This window comes from Myxine glutinosa, chromosome 4 (assembly GCF_964187855.1).
Source record: "Myxine glutinosa chromosome 4, kmMyxGlut1.1, whole genome shotgun sequence".
Classification (NCBI taxonomy): domain Eukaryota; kingdom Metazoa; phylum Chordata; class Myxini; order Myxiniformes; family Myxinidae; genus Myxine; species Myxine glutinosa.
The window spans coordinates 62,583,466-62,604,163 of NC_136264.1; the positions used below are offsets into that span (position 1 = coordinate 62,583,466).

The window sequence follows — 20,698 nt, forward strand, 5'->3', positions numbered from 1 at the left end:
TGATTGGTCTAATGACATATGGGCGGCTACCACCACCACCACCACCACATTAAATGGGATTACAATAGTGCGGTCTCCGACAAGGAAATTACATGAACATACCAACGCAGGACGGCCCAGGCGTGTGCTTGACTGACCGTCTTCTAAAGGCCAAATAAACAAGAGGGAGAATTCCTTTGCAATACATGTCCCCTGCTGGTCCCAATGAATATTCTTGTTTCAATCACTCAATAATTGTGTCATATACAGTAGACAACAACAACACAACATGCATTTTAAGGCCATTTTCCCTGCAAGAGCGGGGGTTAGCCAAACTGTATGTATGAGTATACAGTAGGACAAATTGTTTTCGGTATGCAAAGCTACAGAATAAGTTGGTCTCTGTACGAAGATTCAGTTCAACATGTTAAAGAGTAGTGGGAAAAATGACCCATGTATAACTAAGTGACATTTTCCAAGTCCAAAAAGGGCATAACCATGAAAAATTGGCAAAACTCCAAGAAACTCAAACTTCATCTGTAACTTATCGTAAAGCCATGCACCAAGTTTCAGTTGAATATGTTAGAGGGTATGGGAAGAAAGTCTGGAAAACGACAGGTGGGACAGACAGATGGAGAGAATCCCATAGTCCACTCCGGTGAAACTGGAAGGGGACTAATAAAGGGAAAACAAATAAATTGATGGAGGTCAGCAACAAATTTCTCGCCCCAAACGAATACAAGGAGAGTACAAGATGTGCGTGAGAGATCCCTTGGTATTTATGACAAGATCTGTAACTTGTACATTTTATTCACCTCGTTTCAGTATATTTTAAACTCGGGGCATGAGTTACCTGTTACAGTGTTACAGTATTAGTAAAAGTTTAAAACACCTTCCTGACTAAAGCCCCAGTTCTAGTATTGATATGCTTCACGATTCAGCTCATTTTGAAAGGGATTTGTTTGCACACAGGTTAATTTACAGAAAAAGCTGAAGAACCAAATATTCTGAAGCTGAACAATTTATGCTTTGTATCCCACAGATAGGCTAGATCTGCATCCGGACCTGAATCAAAGTCTAATCGGCTTGTTCTTGTCACGTAACCAACTCATCCACCTAGTTTTGTCCAACTCATTCACAACATTTTGAGACATTGTCCTATACAGTCAGACTCCGACATCCACGGCGGATACGTTCCTGGAGAATGCCGCGAATGTCGAATCCGCAAATGTAGCGGCATTGCTTAAAAAAAAAAAAACCTTCATGGTCTCGGCTCGTACAAGAGCTATGACAGAATAAAGAATGAGAACATAATAAAGGAACAACAGCAGGGTGAAGGGAGAAAATAGGTTGAGTCAGCCAAAAAAAAAAGGAATGCAGATAATGATGAGGGGTAAGGGAGAACGCAAAGGGTGGACACATAAGATAATGTTTGGGATGGATGTGGGTGGTTTAACAGGTGTAGAAAAGATTATGACGTTGGATGGGGGCTGTGTATGCCACTTGTGTACAACTGCTGTGTGCCAGTCGACATGGTGGTGAATAGCTGTCTTGAACATCTGTAGAGAAGAATGAGATTGAAGAGTATGGAAGGTAGATCCACGGGTGGGGAAAAAGAAGGAATAAGTGAGTGTTGATCAGTGGTTCTGGATTTAGGCAGTTTCACTAGGACTGAGTTGATGGTGGACCACGTGCATCCTGCAGATACGTGAGGGTGACAAGGCACGGAGAGAGCAGAGGGTGAAAGTCTTGGCAAGGCACCACCAGGTTTTAGAGGAAGGAGACAAGTTTGATAGCTCATTCTTGAGATTGGACAGAGGTTGTTTACTGGCTCTCGAGAGAGTAGACGCAAATGTTGCGAGCTTTGTAGAATGGTCTGAGGTCGTGTTCAGTTGGATTTGCCTTTCACGAGTAGAATGCAACTGGTTTTAAAGCAACTTCCTCACCACACGAATCAGAGTACCAAGAGCACGAGGATGGGTAAGATAATTGAAGAGATGGGATGAATCTGTGCATAAGAGAAAGAGCAGATTTCTTTAGAAGAATTCCCTGGCTGAATTAATATCAGTGACAGGGGATATAGAAGAGCAGTTCTGTTAGTTTGTTTGTTTGTGAACAAAATATCTCAAAAAGTTGTGGATGGATTCGGACGAAATTTGGCAGAGATGTAGCGTATGTCACAAGGATGAAATGATTAGATTTTGGTGAAGATCCGGATTCGGATCCGGCTACTAGAATTTTTTAAAAGTGATTCTTCACCATTGGGAGATTGGGCCAAAAACGATACCTAGCAGGATATCTCAAAAAGTTATGGATGAATTTGGACGAAACCTGTTGGACAGGTTGTGTGTGTGACAAGGAAGAATCGATTCAATTTTGGTGAAGATCCGGATCTGGATCCAGCTCATAGAATTTTTTTTTAAAGTGATTCTACACCATTGAGTGATATGGCCAACCAGGCGGAGGTATGCTCTCTACTGAGTGCCGTTCTAGTTACTGTCTGTGTCCGTTGATCACTTGGTCCACATCAATTATGATAGCGCCTCGGGCACCCTTTCCCTGTACTTTTCTTTATAATAAATGTAAATAAATAAATAAATGTTTGTGCACATTCCACCAACTGGTTCCGTTTTTATTGAATGATCCTTGGGGAACAGTAATCACAAGTGAAAACTAGAAAGAGCAATCGGAGATTGCAAACCTTCGCCAGGACGTGTTATCAGTAGTTTTTAAGGTTTTTGTGTTAAAACAAATATGGCGGCCGAACCACGTGACCGATGACGTTATCATTTTTTTTTTCTTCCACAAATTTATCCCTAGATGATGCTCAAGAAATTTCATCTTTATCAGATGAAGTTTTGTACTTGTCGAATTATGACATCATAATGGAGGCACCTATGACATCATCATCAACATATGTTATTCCACATGGAGAGTTCTTTACAATGAGCCATGTCTCAAACAATGAACAATTTTTTCCATGCAGCGCTTTCGGAGATATAGGTGCAAATGTTTTCAGTTTTTCCAAGATGGTGCCCGTACCACGTGATTTTGGTCATATGACGTCATAATTATCATTAAAAAATTATACCGGTGGAGGTGCACCTATGGTGAAAATTTCCTGTCAATCGGACCAACGGTTGCAGAGAAAATCATATTTATTCTGTGTGGACAAACAAACAAACTGACTCAAATGCAATACCCTCTCCTCTGGCGAGGATAATAAGTGAACGCAGTGTATAGAACCATTTCGGTAATCCACGGATGCATTCACAAGACCTTAGATGCTGAGGCATAACACAATGAGCCTCAGCCGTGACAATATGTAGGATCTGCTCTTCATTTGTCTGTCATTTTCCATCCATCTGTCAGATAGATTTGCCATTTTTCTGTCTCCCTAAAGTGATATTCGACATTTTGCTTTCTTTAAATTTCTCTCTAATTTTTTTTTTTTTTTTTTTAAACAAGACCGATCGTCTAACAAAGGCGTAGCCCGGCTTGGATATGCTGAGTGGAGAATATTCTGTCCCCGTCATGTGACCAGATCCTCAGCTCTGATTGGTGGACATTTATGAGGGACATAAATACATACATTGAACGGACAGACCAACACTGTTCCAGACAGCATTTCCCTACAGGCCACATTGTGAAAATCTGGCTGCCGAACCACGTGACCAATGGCATCATCTATTTATTTTTTTCTCGACTAATTTATCCCTCGATCACGCTGAATAATTTCATACTGTTCGGATCAAGCGTTTTATGACGCCAAAATGAAGGCACCTATGACAATCATTAACACATGTTATTCCCTTTGGGGAGTACTTTACAATGAGCCACCTTTCAATTTTTTTTCCCATGCAGCAGTTTCGGAGATATAGAGGTGCATATTGTTTTTGGGGTTTCCAAGATGGTGCCCGTACCACATAACCTATGACATCATCATTATCACAAAAAAAAATTCTACACAAGAGAAAACGAATTTTAAAGGCAATAAACCCACAAAATGCCAATGGAAGGGACATAAGTACATACATACATAGGACGGACAGACAAACGCTGTTCCAGACGGCATTGCCCTCAGGGCTACCTACGCCTTGAAAATTCAGGGTATATTTTCACTATTTCCCCCCCCCCCCCCCTCCATCACCACTCCACAATCGTCTTGCATAGGTCTCCATATTCGATGGTTATTTTTCGTCTCCGATGCGCAGCCGAAGACCGAGCACTACGAGTATTGCATTGACCCCATGTGGGTTTGTCAGCAAAATAACTGGACAATGACAGCAGCTAGAATCAGCTAGAAAACGAATTTTAAAGGCAATAAACCCGCAAAATGCCAATGGAAGGGACATAAGTACATACATACACAGGACGGACAGACAAACGCTGTTCCAGACGGCATTGCCCCAAGGGCTACCTACGCCTTGAAAATTCAGGGTATTTTTCCCTTTTTCTTCACTATTTCCCACCCCCCCCCCTCCATCACCACTCCACAATTGTCTTGCATAGGTCTCCATATTCGATGGTTATTTTTCGTCTGATACGCAGCCGAAGACTGAGCACGACGAGTATTGCATTGACCCCATGTGGGTTTGTCAGCAAAATAACTGGACAACGACAGCAGTTAGAATCTCCAAATTTGGCACAGAGCTTCATATTGTGAATGTCTTGGACGACTTCAACTTTGAGCTCACAGGGAAAAATATTAAATTAAAATCAGTACAGAACTATATTTTTTACACCACAACCATATGACAATGTTGGTTAGCACCTTCTGGGCAGTATTTCATCAAAGTAAAACGGCACATCCAAAAAATGCATTTTTGTTTCATTTGTCTCCTCCTCTCCATGGATTACAGTTTTGGTTATTTAACGCGATTTTCATTGACCCAACACTTTCAAAGCTGATTTTGCCACTCCATCCATCTAGCGTTTTTAATTTGTGTCTGCTTCTTCATGCAGTTAATCAAATCAGTTGGATAATACAAGTTTGAATTATTATTCTTTCTTGCTAGTGATTGCTACTTCACTTTTATTTTTGTATACTTCTTGTAGACTATCACATTTATATTCTTCATTTGTGTTCATTTTTCTCACTTAGTCCTATATTCCAAGGAGTTGTATGCAATTCCTCTTCAAGCAAGGCCACTACCATATTAAAATGCCAATATGAAAACAATGTCTAGCTCACAATATAGTACAATGCCATGGATTAAAACAAAGAGCACCATTTCACCTGAGTAATTCCTTGTGGGAAATAAGCTCTTTCAGAAAGTCCGCAAGAGTTTTCCGCATTAAAGCAAGTCGCAACCAAGCTCGGCCTTTTCCTGCAGGAGTTCTACACACAAAGACAAAAATAAAAAATAACCAGACCCGATCAAAGGAAGGAACTGCAGCATGTGGCATGATTCTCCCACCTTTAGCACATAGGATTCAACCTTGATTTATGGATAGCTGAACATCTGAAAAGTAACTTGCTGGTAAACCTGCGACAATCTTAGCTTCTTACTTTAGTCCAGGAAGTTCACGGACACTTGAAGTCATTTCAGCAGCCTCTGGGCAAATTTTTTCCACCAGCTCCAAAGGACCCCAAAAAGACTTGCTCTGACCAAGGAAAGACTTCTTTCCTAGAAAAAAAAAAAAAAAAAAGAAGAAAAAAAAGCACTCAAGTTTAGATTTATTGCTGCATTTTTTTTTTCCCACATACCCTGTATGTTGCAGCAGTCAGTATGGATTTCATATCGGTGCTTATATCAGCCAGATGTATGAAGGCTAATGTATAATCTTTATTTCAAAAAATATTTGAATCTATAATGATAAAAGAAGAGAAAGAGTGCGAGTGTGAATGCGACTCCTACATAAATACAAAACCATGAAACTGAAAGGCCCAAAGCTTTGCATGCATATGAAATTAACTCCAAGGGAGTGCATGAATGAAAACTGTGTGTTTGGTTAAATTTAAACACCCCTTTTCAAGATGATTAACGGATTACCTTTATGAAAGGGGCATCCTTGGTCAGCCCAACTTCATCTCATAGGGGGTCTTAGACGTCATTTTCTTTCGGCCTAATCAAACATGCCTTGCCTTGTAACCACGATGTACCCTCATGGACTAATTAGAGTATATAATCGAAATCTGTCTTCAGATTTGAGGATCGGAGCTGGTGGACTAAATAAGTGTTGGAACTTGGAGTGGAATCTGAAGATTAAAAAAAAAATTAACGATTTGTATAACTAAGCATACAAGTGTATTTATTTAAGGAAGGCTATGCTTTCACCTTCTCCATATTCAGCGAAGAGACAGATGATTGCGACCTTACTCCTGAGCTCCCAAGGTTAGTCATGACAAAACTTTATAGGATCACATTAAACAGTCATTTTCTCACAATTCATAACTTGTAAACACACAAGCCACCACCTATCACCATCTCAGAGGTAGATCCATAAATAGACGACAATGCCATTGTTCGATTTGTCACTTCCGCCTTTGTTATTATACACTTGTAGGATTTTTAGTTTCAGATGATATTGTTAAGATTTTTGTGTGAAATAGAGATGACTTTAGTAACAGGTAAAAATTAATGTTTGTGAAGGAAAAAGAAAAACGTGGCAAAGAGACCGGAAGAAGAGATATTGATATGGGCAGAGAGAAGAGGAGAGAGCTGTGAGTCACGTCGAGGCTGCGAGCAGACTTGTTTTTATATATTGGTCGCGAATGAGTTGGTTTCCCGTGAAAGGGATTGTTTGCAACATTGGCATATATTGTGAGTGCAATTAAACATGCGTCTCAGGTTTTATCGCCAAGTGCGAGTCATCGTTGGAGAAATATCAAGCGCCTACATTACAGGCCGAGACGCCATTTTGTCCTCGAAGAAGAGGCTGTTGGCTTGGTGCATCTTGTTTTGCCGTTGGGATTTCCAAATCGACCTCATCGTGTTGATTGCTGTTGGTTTACCTATCGACCTCTCACCTCATAACTCCTCGTTGTTTTGCCGTTCTGCACGACCTCAACCTTCACTCTGCGTGGAGATTCGTGCATGGGCTTTGGCAGATGTTACATTCCACTCACGGTTGGCATATCGCGAGTTCATTGCTTTGAGAGCAATGGGGAATGATGGTACCATCATATGTATTGTTCATTTGATGCAAGTGACATTTTCATTGTACTTTCTTCAATAGTGGTATTATTGTGTATGTGAGAGTTGTTAATACAATTACTTGTTTTGTTCTACAATTGCCTTGGTGTGGTTTTACCATGGTTTATTAGAAAACGCAAAATAATCAATCTTTCTGCCGTGTTCCCAATCCAGAATATGAGATGCACCGTAACCGGGGTTTGGGGAGGCAATACGTAACACTATATATAAAAACTCTATCATGGTAACAGTATAACATCAATAAGGCCAAGCAGCAATTTGAAACCCTGCAATAGCACCATACTAATTATGATCAATTGCTTTCTTTTTTATCACTTCCAAACGATATTAAATAAAGTGACTCTGAAAACAAGATTGATAGTTGAACAACGGTGTAGCCAGGCTTGGATATGCTGAGTGGAGGATCTGCTGTCCCCCTATCATGCGAGCATATCCTCAGTTCTCATTGGTGGATGTTTGTGAGGGACATACATACATACACCAGACGGACAGACAAATGCTGTCCCAGACGGCATTGCCCTAAGGGATACGCCGTAAAGATATGGCTGTCAAACCACGTGACCGATAACATCAATTTGTTTTCTCGACCTAAGTATGCCTACATCATGCACAAGCCATTTCATGCTGATCAGATCAAGCGTTCTACTTCATAATGAAGGTGCCTATGACATAATCATTAACATGTTATTCCCCATGGGGAGTACTTTATAATGAGCCACCTTGCAATTATTTTCAGGGACCTGTTTCAGAGATGGAGGTGCAAAGTTTTTCCAAGATGGCGCCCATACCACGTGACCTATGACGTCATAATTATTAAACAATTCTACAGGAAGAGATGCTCCCATCGTGAAAATTTCGTCTCAATCGTACTAACGGTCGCAGAGGAAACTGATTTTAAAGGGGAACAAACCCGCAAAATGCCAGCAGCAGGGACATACATACATACATACATACACCAGATGGACAGACAAACGCTGTTCCAGACGGCATTGACCTATGAGCTACGCCATAAAAATACAATAAAATACAGTCATCAAAATGGCACAAACAATAATTTTGCATTTCGGCAATTTACATTTCATTTTTCTTTTAACATTTATTCATACAGAAGTTGGAGATATAAAACACATTCAAAACATTATAATTTAATGGGTATTGTTACGTGGTCCCCTCGGTGACTACCTGGTACTTGGCAAAAGTGAACAAAGTCTTGTGGTGAGGCAGTTGCCCTGAAAGAGGCAAATGAACAAAGTCTTGTGGTGAGGCAGTTTAATGTTGTGGTGAGGCGGTTGCCCTGAAACAACTTGCCTTTGCCTCTTGGAAGGCAAATCCAACTGAAGGTAATCTCAGTTCCTTCCACCAAGTTCAGAACAAGTGTGTGTCTACCCTCAGGAGTGCCAGGAAGCACTATCTCTCCACACTCAAGAATGAACTCTCAAACCTGTCTCCTTCCTCCAAATCCTGGTGGCGTCTGGTCAAATCCGTTTCTGGCGTTTGTTCCTTCTCCATCCCCTCCCTTACCTCAAATGGCTACACAGTTGACACCACACGTGACAAAGCCGAATGCCGAAACTCTGTGTTTGCCTCAAAATCCTGTGTCCCAAACCCATCTCTCTCTGTTCCCACCTTACCCAGTCGAACCCAACCGCTCCTGGACTCTGTGTCCTTCTCTCCTGACAAGGTGGATAAGTTTTTGTCAAACCTTGACTTATTCTGCAACTGGACCAGATGGCATCAGCCCACAGGTCCTAAAATCCTGCTCTGCCGCTCTATCTCACCCTCTCTCTGTTCTTTTCACCCTCTCTTTTGCTCAAGGTCATCTGCCAGCATCTTGGAAATCAGCAAACATTACCGCTTTACACAAAAAATGTGCAAAAACATATCCTTGCAACTACAGACCAATCAGCCTGCTCCTAAATATCAGCAAAGTCATGAAATCCATCCTTGCTTCGGATATCAAATCCTTCCTCTTCTCCAATGGCTTGATCTCCGATCATCAATTTGGATTCAGACCAGATCATTCCACTCTGGACATGTTGCTTCTGCTGTCTCAACAATGGATGGAGGTGCTCAATGCCAAAAAGGAAATCAGAGCCGTCTCCCTCGACATATCACATGCCTTCGATATGGTCTGGCACCCAGCTCTGCTCACCAAACTCTCCTCCTATGGTATCCATGGAAATCTCCACGCATGGCTTGCGGACTTCCTCTCTGGTCACGTGTGGCCCTGAATGGATTTCTCTCATCGCCCCTTCCTGTTCTGGCTGGAGTTCCCCAAGGCAGTGTTCTGGGCCCTGTGCTTTTTCTGGTCTTCATCAATGATCTCTCCGACTCTCTGGAAAATCCTCTCTATGCCTTTGCTGATGACTCCACTCTCTGCTGCTCCATTCCTCATCCCTCAGATCGGCAGTCTGCAGCCTCCTCACTCTCTGCAGAGCTGGACAAAATCACAGACTGGTCAAACAAGTGGAACATGTCTTTCAATCCTGACAAATCTCACACTCTTACTATGTCTCTCCGAAAAGACCGACTGGAAAACCCTCCCATCTACTTTCTCAACAAGCCTCTCCAAGAAGTTCTGTCACTCAAGCTTTTGGGTCTCACTATCTGCCATGATCTTTCTTGGGAAAACCACATTTCCAAGCTGGCCTCCAAAGCCAGTCACCGACTGGGCATCCTCCGTCGTGCGAAGTCCTTCCTTGGCACACCTGAGCTCCTCACCACACACAAGGCTTTCATCCGCAGCTCAATGGAATACTGCCCCCCCCCCCCCCCCCCCAGGGCCGGTGCTCCTGCCTCACACCTAGCTCGGCTTCACGCTGTTGAAGCCAAAGCTTTCAGAATCATTGGAATCTCCTGCGATGAAGCTAACTCCGAGGGCCTTTCACTCACTCACCGCAGGCAGGTTGGTGGTCTTTGTCTTCTACCGACTCCTCTCCGGCCTTGATCCCCCAACTCTCTCTGTGCTCTGTCCCCCAAATATTCCTACAGGTCACACAAGATCTGCCGGCATCCCTCTAATGGTTAAACTGCCAAAATTTAGGCTCTCTGCTCACCTTCACTCTTTCAATTCCCCTTTTCTCCCACCTCTGGAACAAACTCCCCCAATCCCACTCCTCCCTCCAGGTCTTTAAAACAGCTGTTCACCACCACCTCTCATCTTCCCCCATACAAAACCTTGATCTTTTCTACCCCCGCTCATTCACCCCAGATACACTTTTTCGAAATTCCAACTTCTTTCCTGGAAGTCCTTGCAGTGTCCATGTGTTTTATATCTCTCCCACCTCCCCCCCCCCCCAAGCCCTCTCCCTCCCACAGTTCTCTCGATGTCCCTGCTCAAGTGTTGTGTTTGTGTCCTTCCCCCTCTCTCCCCGTCTTGTCGACCGCTCCCCTTATTTTGTGTTTTATGTGTCGGTTTGTGTCGGTTTGACTTTTTGTGTGATTAATGTTAGCTCTTTCACGAGCCTCGATCTTGTATACAAAAAAAAAAAAAAAAAAGAAGTATAATGCCACTCAGTCGAGCATCCTTTTGACCTCACAAATAATGGGTGGTTGAATTCTGTGACCTGATCTTCAATTCACCTTCAACCTTTAAGTTAATCGGATGAAAATTGACAATTTTAGGAACTTGGCCTATGTGGACCTTTTGGCCTATGTTGATCTAAAAAGTAGTTGGTGGTTGGTTTCAGCAAGCCGACATGCAAATCCTATTCAAATTTGAAGTCAATCGGATGAAAATTGAGGATTTTAGAAATTTGAGGAAAAGTGGTTGACCTTTGGCCTATGTTGACCTTTTGACCTAAAAAGAGAGGATTCTGTCAGTCCACGAACTCTACCATTTGGTGAAGTTTCATGAAAATCAATTTTAAATTGTGACCCTTAGGCAAGTATAAGTGAGCGTGGGCGCGCGCGCACGCAGGCACGCACGCACACGATCAACATACTTTTTTGCCAATTAATAAAACGTATAAAAGCACACTTCCCACAATAACATGTACATTCACAATGGAGGCTATGGCAGCACACTCAAGCTATATTTTACTTTCTCTCTCAAACCAAGTAAAGACAGAGACATACACACACACGGACAGACACTCACACACTTTTTAGTTGCATTTCAATTCTAACAAATCTGGAAAATAATAATAATAATGATAATAATAATAATAATAATAATAATAATAAATTGACTCTTGAAAGCAAGATGAAGACGAAAGATGAACTGCATTATTGAAGCAGAATGAGTGGTCACCTTTAAGTCCATGTTTGAGGCAATACTCGAGCACAACAAAGAACTGATGCAAGGGAGCGTAGTCAGAATCGAGAGTCCTGCCAAAGCGCAAAGCCGACTCGATGAGCCCTGAATTGCATACACATGCAAAATTCTTATGAAAATTGGGTGGTACTGGGGTAACAATAAACAAAATCCCTATGTAAGGTAAAATTAACATGTTAAAAATTAACATCAGAGACTCCTCCTCACTCACCACATTCAAAACATCACTAAAGACCCACCTGTTCAACGCTGCATTCAACATTCAACCCACAGCATTTAACCCCTGACTATCTCTTCTCCTTCTCCCTCCTTTTGCTTTAAATATTTCCCTATTGATTCTTGTCTTTTTGCCCGGAAGTATAATGGAAGTATTGTTTTCATGTATTGTTATGCATTATGTTTTCCACTCTGTCAAAGCGCCTTTGGGCTTCTGGAAAAGCGCTATACAAAATAAATGAATTATTATTATTATTATTATTAAAGTGCTGTGACAATTGCACATCAAATAATGCTTTAAAAAAAAAAACCCACATGGAATTGTAGAAATAGGTGAAAATCAATTGGCCCATTATGCCCAATCACATATCTTTGTTTCCCTACCCTTTATTTTCGAAAAGAGAAGCCAATAGATCTAAGAATTTCATGACTTTCTAACATTGGCCAAGAACATAAATGGATTTTCCAAAAAGTGACAAAATTTGGCTAGGCTTTTAAAATAGTCACGAATAATGTTGTATGTCAACAAAGGGCACAGAGGTAACATTGGCCAAGAAAATGCCAACTTAGTATTCCACCAAATTGGTCCAATGTAACTTCAACGCAACCAATTATTAAAATCCTGTTTTTTTTTGTTTTTTTTTTACTTTACGAATCAAAGGTCCCATTAAACCTCTCAACTCAAATATTTGTCATAAACTGCATGAAGCAGTCTTAAACACAAAAACCTGTCTCCGTTTATCAATGGGTGCAGCCAAGTCGAGCAACCGATGTCTCTTGCTACTAATATTTCCTGTTCCTCTTCTGCTACAATATGTTCATGTGAGCATGTGCGAGCATGATAGTGGACGTCTCCACCCCAAGGTTTCTGCAGAGTGCATGCGGTCCTCCAAACTGCCAAATTTCTGACGACTGTTCCCCCCTCCCTCCCTCTTCCCCCCCTCCCCCCTCAAACATATTTCATTGACAATAGAGTCCCTGCTGATGTATGAAGCTCCAAAGGAAAAGACGAGGTAACCGTGACACGTGACAGCCAACCAAATTTTTAACTAGAGTTCATTCAAAGAGCACCGTGCCTCATGCAATCTTGAAAAGACTCTTCCCATGTCCCTTTTCCTCAGCTCTTGATTAGCATTTGAGCACAATCTATATTAGATTTGTTCTGAACTTTGAAGACCATATGAAGCAGACCGGTAACCAAAGAGGATAGGCAAAGCCAAACAGTCCAGAGCTGATGATGCTCTGCTGAGATAGGGGTTTTTGGAAACAGGCAGTCCACGGTTTCCGAACACAATGCGTTCTTTAAAGTGTGTTTGTAGGCCGGAAGAATAAATCCCCTTTAAATATACTAGGGCATGCCCGTACTATATATAAGCTAGGACGTGCCCGTACGTGGGTGCCCGTTCCTTGCCAAAAAAAAAAAAAAAAAAAAATTTGTGTAGGGGGGTGTGTGTGTAAACATCCTAGGGCGTGCCCGTACGTGGGTGCAAAAAAACATGCGTGCAAACAACAACAAAAAAAAACTTTGAAACCACGTGGCAGTAACGACCACAGAACCCCCCCCCCTCTATTTACATGAATGGTTTGGTCCATTCGCAACGACCACAGAACCCCCCCCTCTATTTACATGCAATGGTTTGGTCCAAAGCGAACGGTTTGGTCCATTCGATGTGATTCGATGATTCGATGTGAATGGTTTGGTCCATTCGCAACGACCACAGAACCCCCCCCTCTATTTACATGAATGGTTTGGTCCATTCGCAAAGCCAAAGCGAACGACCACAGAACCCCCCCCTCTATTTACATGAATGGTTTGGTCCATTCGCAAAGCCAAAGCGAACGACCACAGAACCCCCCCCCCCCCCTCTATTTACATGAATGGTTTGGTCCATTCGCAACGCCAAAGCGAACGGCGAACGGCTAAATCGCCATAGCTCGGTAAGTACTTGTCCGATTAATTTCAAACCTTGAAAAGGCACATCCTCGGGTCCCCAGCAATATACCTGGCAAGTTTCAAGTATATCGGACCCGTGGTTGTCGAGAAACAGCGGTCACAGACAAACACACAGACACACAGACACACAGACACACAGACACACAGAGATTACTGGAATTATAGATAGATGTAATAAGTGATTAATTAGTTCCCGAACACAAATTAAACCATTTGTTTTGTTTTACATTAAACATGATTAAATGTACCTTTTAATCAAAATGAAGAAATTCGAGATACAGTCACGTGAAAAAGTAAGTACACCCCACGTAAAGTTTTGACTTTTTCAACATATTTCAACATACAGCTATTTGATCTTCATATCAACAATATTGATAGACTAGCAGAAGTACCCGGCATTGCGGCGGGGGAGGGGAGGGGAGGGGAGGGGAACGGGGGGGAGGGGAGAAGAGGGGGGAGGGGAGAAGAGGGGGGAGGGGAGAAGAGGGGGAGGGGGAGAGGGGAGAAGAGGGGGGAGGGGGAGGGTGAGAGGGGAAAAGAGGGTGGTGGGGAGGGGGAGGGGGAGAGGGGAGAAGGGGGGGTGGGGAGAGGGGAGAAGGGGGGGTGGGGAGGGGGAGGGGGAGGGGGGAGGAGGAGGGGGGGAGGGGGAGGGGGAGGGGGAGGGGGAGGGAGGTGGGGAAGGGAGGTGGGGAAGGGAGGTGGGGAAGGGAGGTGGGGAAGGGGTAGGGCAGAAAGGAAGGGGTAGGGGGAAAGGGAGGAGCATGGGGGAAAGGGAGGAGCATGGGGGAAAGGGAGGGGAGGGGAGGGGAGGGGGATGGGGAAGGGGTGGGGCGGAAAGGAAGGGGTAGGGGGGAAAGTGAGGGGGGAGGGGTGGGGGAGGGGGAGGGGGAGGGGGTGGGGAAGGGGTAGGGCAGAAAGGAAGGGGTAGGTGGAAAGGGAGGAGCATGGGGGAAAGGGAGGGGGAGGGGGGAGGGGAGGGGGGATGGGGAAGGGGTAGGGGTAGGGCAGAAAGGAAGGGGTAGGGGAGAAAGGGAGGTGTAGGGGAGAAAGGGAGGGGTAGGGGAGAAAGGGAGGGGTAGGGGAGGGGGGGGGGGAAGGGAGGGGAGGGGAAAGGGGAGGGGGGAAGGGGAGGGGAAAGGGGAGGGGGGAAGGGGAGAGGATAGGGTGGAGGGGGAAGGGTAGGGGGAGGGGAGGGGGGAAAGGGAGGGGGGCGGGAGGGAGGGGGAGGAGGGAAGGGGAGGGGAGGGATATAGATGGTTACTGGCAATTGATCACATCCACAAATGATGTAATCCACACAATTTATGTACTTTGCATAACGTTAATAGGAATACATGGCCGTGGAGATGGGAAATAGTTTGTTTGAAATAAATCACAAATATCAGATGAAAGTGGAAAAAAAACCTATGTGGTGTGAATGGCAATGTTCCTCGCTGAAATGTGAAAAAACTGAATTACGTGCGAACGCATAACTGTGAGATTATGGCGGCAAAGTTGGAACATCACGTGATCGCTCTGAGCGAATCAGCGCGCTGCTCTCTGCGACCAGCTGAGATTCCGTGTATAATGTTCCTCGCTGAAATGCGCTGAGGTAAATATGAATAAAAAATTCGATATATTTTCACTTTTACGTTTTGGCTAACTCGCTCGCAAACCTGACGAAGATCCTGAGCAAGGATCGCTACGTTATGCTAACGCTACGTTAGCTACGCTACATTCACTACATTATGGCTAAAAATATGGATCTAAAGATGAAAGAAAGAAAAACCTATGTGGTGTGAATGGCAATGTTCCTCGATGAAATGTGAAAAAACTGAATTACGTGCGAACGCATAACTGTGAGATTATGGCGGCAAAGTTGGAACATCACGTGATCGCTCTGAGCGAATCAGCGCGCTGCTCTGCCATTCCGGTCATAATATTCCTCGCTGAAATGCGCTGAGGTAAAGATATGGTTAAAAAATATTATGAAATAAATTTTTAGGTCGACCATGTTCGTACCAGGCTCAATGGCCATGTTTGTGCCAAATATCAAGTTCGTGAGCCTCTCCGTTTAGGAGTCTATTGGTAACATCACACAAACAGACACACAGACACACAGACACACAGACACACAGACACACAGACACACAGACACACAGACACACAGACACACACACACACACACACACACACACACACACACACACACACACACACACACACACACACACACACACACACACACACACACACACACACACACACACACACACTTTTATATATATATAGATAAAGGTGATATAATATAACAAATATCATGAAACATTTACAATTTGTAGTGCATTGTTTAACTTAAATAAACATAAATGCAAATTTCGCATGTGGAAAAAGTAAGTACACCCTTGGCTCTAATAGGTGGTATTGTCCCTTTTGGCAGAAACAACCAAGGGGAGGCGGTTCTTATAACTGTCTACCAGTCTCTGACATCGACTGGGAGAAATTTTTGCCCACTCCTCCATGCAGAATTCTTTCGGCTGTGTGATGTTTGAGGGGTTTCTTGCATGCACAGCTCGTTTCAAATCCCCCCACAACATCTCGGTGGGATTTAGATCCAGGCTTTGGCTTGGCCATTCCAGAACCCTCCATTTCTTTCTTTTCAGCCATTCCTTGGTGTATTTACTGGTATGTTTAGGGTCATTGCCATGTTGCAAGGTCCACCTTCGGTTGAGCTTCAACTTTTCGAAAGATGGCCTCACATTATCCTCAAGCACCCTCTGGTACAATGAAGAATTCATAGTGGATTCTATGATGGTGAGCTGCCCAGGCCCTGGTGCAGCAAAGCTGCCCCAAACCATTATATTTCCATCACCATGCTTTACAGTTGGTATCAGGTTCTTGTGGTCAAATGCTGTCTTTAGTTTTTGCCAAACATGTCTTCTGGTACTGTGGCCAAATAGCTCTACCTTTGACTCATCTGTCCAGAGCACATTGTTCCAGAAGTGCTGGTCTTTGCCTCGGTGTTCATTGGCAAACTTTAGTCTTGCCCTGATGTTCTTTCTGGACAGCAAAGGTTTCCTCCTGGCACACCTCCCATGTAGATCTTGCCAATGGAAGCATGAAGCCAACAAAGCTGAAGGAGCACCTCACGTCTGTCCATCCTGAAAATACATCGGACAGTGTGGATCTTTTTCGTGCAAAAAGGCTCGATTTGGAAAGGTTGGAACTTTGCCAAAACTTGGATTTGCCCCAACACAAAAGCCTCGTCTTGAAGCATCCTACAAGTTTGCTTATCGCAGCATTGCCAAACAAAAGAAGCCACACACAATTGGAGAGACTTTAGTAAAGCCATGTGCCCTGGACATGGTCGAGCTTGTTTGTGGATTGGAGCCGAGGAAGAAAATTGAAGCAGTGCCTTTGTCAAATGATGTCATACATTCCAGAATAGTTGATATTTCTTGTAATATTTTGAAGCAGGTCATGGAGGAATTGGCAGCTATGCCATTTTCCTTCAGTATGCAACTGGAGTAAGTACTGACATCTCTCAGTGTAGCCAGCTCTTTGTTTTCGTCCGTTATGTACATGCTGATGCCATCCACGAAAAATTCCGATTTTGTGAGCGCATTTTAGAAACTACAAAGGCCATTGACATCTAAGAAATGTTGTAAAATTTATTTGCCAAGCAAAACTTTGACTGGAAGAAAAATGTGGCTACTCTGTGCACAGATGGAGCACCTGCGATGCTTGACAACACATCTGGTTTTACTGCTCTGGTGAAGAAAGAAGCTCCTCACGTCATCGTGACACTGTTTTCTACATCGGCATGCACTGGCATCAAAGACTCTGCCAACAATCCTGAAAGAAGTCTTGTCTACTGCCGTGAAGTCGTCAACTTCATCAGAGCCAGGGCTCTGAATCATCGCGTTTTCAAGAGGTTTTGTCACGAAATGGGAGCAGAATATGAAGTTCTTCTCTACCACACAGAAGCTCGCTGGCTTACCAGAGGACAAATCTTGAAGCGCTTGATGGAACTTAGGGCAGTAGTTTCACTTTTTTTTTAGAGAAAAGGAAAGTCCACTCTCGGAAATTTGACAGGGAGGAGTTCATTCACGGCTTGGTTTATTTGGCGGATATTTTTGGCCATATGAATGTGGTAAGTCTTTCGATTCAAGGCCCTGCAGTCACCATTATGGATGCTGCTGAAAACCTACAAGATATTTTGGCCAAGCTGCCACTGTGGAAGAGGAGATTGGAGGCAGACAACTATGCAAACTTTCCAATGCTGGAGGGAGTGCTTCTGCAGGATGAAGTCGAGAGAGACAAAGGCCTGTCAATTTCTCTGCAGGCAGAACTGTGCAGACACCTGGAAACACTGCAGAACTCTTTCGAAGGGTACTTCTGCTCAGATAACCTTAAAGTTGAAACGTGGATTCGTAATCCTTTCCTTGCTGATATAAACTGTATTAATGATGCAGACCTTGCCAGAGATGACCTCATTGACCTGAGGACAAAGGAAATGATACGACACGAGTTCAACTCGGAGTCTTGGAGAATTTTGGTGTTCCTTAACACAAGCCTACCCTCATCTGGCAAAGCGAGCTGTGGGAGCTCTGATTCCGTTTGCAACCACATATCTTTGCGAGTCAGGATTTTCAGCACTTGTTACCATCAAAACGAAAAGTAGAAATCGAGTGTATGTCAAACATGACATGCGTGTTGCCTTGTCAAAGATCACTCCCCAATTTCATCTTCTTATTGAAGTCAAACAACAACAGCCTTCTCACTGAAATGTACTGTACTTTTGAGCAGAATTGAAGTTTATTTTTTGTTTAATTTGCACAATTTGGATATATTTCATTTTATTCAGGGAATGGTCTGATTTTTGCATGAAAAAAGTGATATATTCTTTGTAAAGATTGTTTTTTAAATTCTAATTATGCCAGTATGTGAAGGAAATAATTTTCCTATGCAATAAAATTTATTCATTGTATGCAAAATTTTGTGTTTATGTGCTTATGTGCATTTTTCTGGGGAGGGGTCCATAGCTTTCACCAGATTCTCAAAGGGGTCCACGACTCAAAAAAGGTAAAGAACCCCTGATATTCTAGCTGATGATTGGAAGTAAGCTGATAGGTGTGTCGTTGGTGGAATCAGTTTTTGCACCTTTTTATGTAATGCAGTTGGTGGATTTCCAAGCAGATGGAAGAAAACCCAGCATAAACAACATGGTGAGAAGAGGAAAGACGATGTGCAAGACCAGCAGAGCAGGTTTTTAGGACACGTGAACTGATGCCATCTGATCCAGGAGCAGTCAAAGTCGAGGGTTGAAAAAACAGTCTCCATACCACCTTCTCAGGTGCAAAAACACAGAGTCCAGGATCAGTTGGGTATGACAGGGAAGGATGGGTACCAAGAATGCGGGGTTGGCAAAAAAATATAGAATTGAGGCATTCATCCTTCTCACGAGCGGAGTCGGCACTGGTGCCATTTGAAGAGGGAAGGGACGAAAGAGGGAACATACATCAGAGACACTTAACAAGGTGCCACCAGGTTTTAGGGGAGGGAGACAATTTCTAAAGTTCATTGTTGAGGTTGGACAGATGTTGTTTTCTTGCTCTTCTGAGAGTGGTCAATAAACTTGTTGCGGACTTTTTTGAATGCACCGAGATTGCCTCCAGTCGAATTTGCCTTCGAGGAAGAAAAGGCAAGTTTTGCAGAGCAACTGGCCTCACCACATGATTCAGTGTACCATGGGTGGGGAGAAGGGTAGGATAATTGGAGACGATATGGGATGAATCTGTGCGTGGGAGAGGTGGGAGAAAGAGAGAAAGAGAGAAAGAGAGAAAGAGAGAAAGAGAGAGAGAGAGAGAGAGAGAGAGCGAGAGAGAGCGAGAGAGAGCGAGAGAGAGCGCGGGAGAGAGCGTGAGAGAGAGCGAGAGAGAGCGCGGGAGAGAGCGTGAGAGAGAGCGAGAGAGAGAGCGAGAGAGAGAGAGAGAGAGAGAGAGAGAGAGCGAGAGAGGGAGCGAGAGAGGGAGCGAGAGAGGGAGCGAGAGAGTGAGCGAGAGAGGGAGCGAGAGAGGGAGCGAGAGAGGGAGCGAGAGAGGGAGCGAGAGAGGGAGCGAGAGAGAGAGAGAGCGAGAGTTTCTGTGGAAGAATTCCCAGGCTGAGTTAACATCAGGGGCAGTAAATATGGGTGACAGGTCCTGAAGAGACGGCTGCTTGCCAACCCCAACAATCTGAATGAGTGAACTGCCAGAGTCACCTGCATTGAGGCATCTCTGAAAACGGCCAGAGAGATGTTAACTTTCACAAGCACATGATTGGATAAACCAATTGGAGCGGCGGTGCCGAGGTAAACCAAAACGGAAGAACAGAAGACATTTGCAGGGAAGTTAGTCATCAAATCCAGCATGGAGGATTTGCCATTGGGAGAAATCCAGATTGGAAAGTTGAGCCAGTCCCATGGAGTCACAGAAGTCCTTTACTGAAGTGTCATGGCTGATGAGAGAGGAACAAACACCTAGCCAAGTGGCATGGTGCCAACTGAAATCACCACATGTGAGGAAGAGAGAGTTGGGATGAGTGATTAAAAGTTGGTCCGTGTTGTCCCAGAGAGACAGAGACACAGAGACACAGAGACACAGATGTGTGTGTGTGTGTGTGTGTGTGTGTGTGTGTGTGTGTGTGTGTGTGTGTGTGTGTGTGTGTGTGTGTGTGTGTGTGTGTGTCGAAAGTCATTTAGAGGACAGTACAACACAGCCAAACAAGAGGTGGAAGCGGAGAGGAAGTGGCAGCCAGAAGTACTCCTGTGGATTGGGAGGTGCAAGATCAGTACAAGGTTTATCCATACATTTTCACAATCACAAAGGTCAAATCTTCTGAGAGAAACTAACCATTTTGGAACGATCGTTGAGAAAGGTATGCACTAAAGATAGATTTCTGGACGAAGATCGCTCGGGCATTGGATCGCAGAGGGCCGCCATATTATCTGAATCTCGATATTCCCCTTCCTTGAAAGCACGAATGGAAAATTTGATTGGTCAAAACAGTAAATAATTTTGCCAAAGTACTGCTAGCTAAACTACCATTTTTTGGAAGTACAAATAAAGCGAATAGTGTTGTAAATTCCATTGA

At 43.7% G+C, this 20,698-nt stretch overlaps 1 protein-coding gene across 11 annotated transcripts in view; it reads right to left on the bottom strand.

Moving 5' to 3' along the window:
* RUFY2 (RUN and FYVE domain containing 2) overlaps positions 1-20,698 on the bottom strand; it is an 83,298-nt gene that overhangs the window by 48,558 nt on the left and 14,042 nt on the right. For all 11 annotated transcript variants that reach the window (XM_078775784.1, XM_078775783.1, XM_078775782.1 and 8 more), the window contains 3 exons: positions 11,392-11,499; positions 5,492-5,609; positions 5,219-5,320 (listed from right to left, as the gene is read on the bottom strand). In XM_078775784.1, coding sequence (XP_078631910.1) covers positions 5,219-5,320; positions 5,492-5,609; positions 11,392-11,499 — 328 coding nt within the window. The remainder of the gene's footprint in view (positions 1-5,218; positions 5,321-5,491; positions 5,610-11,391; positions 11,500-20,698) is intronic.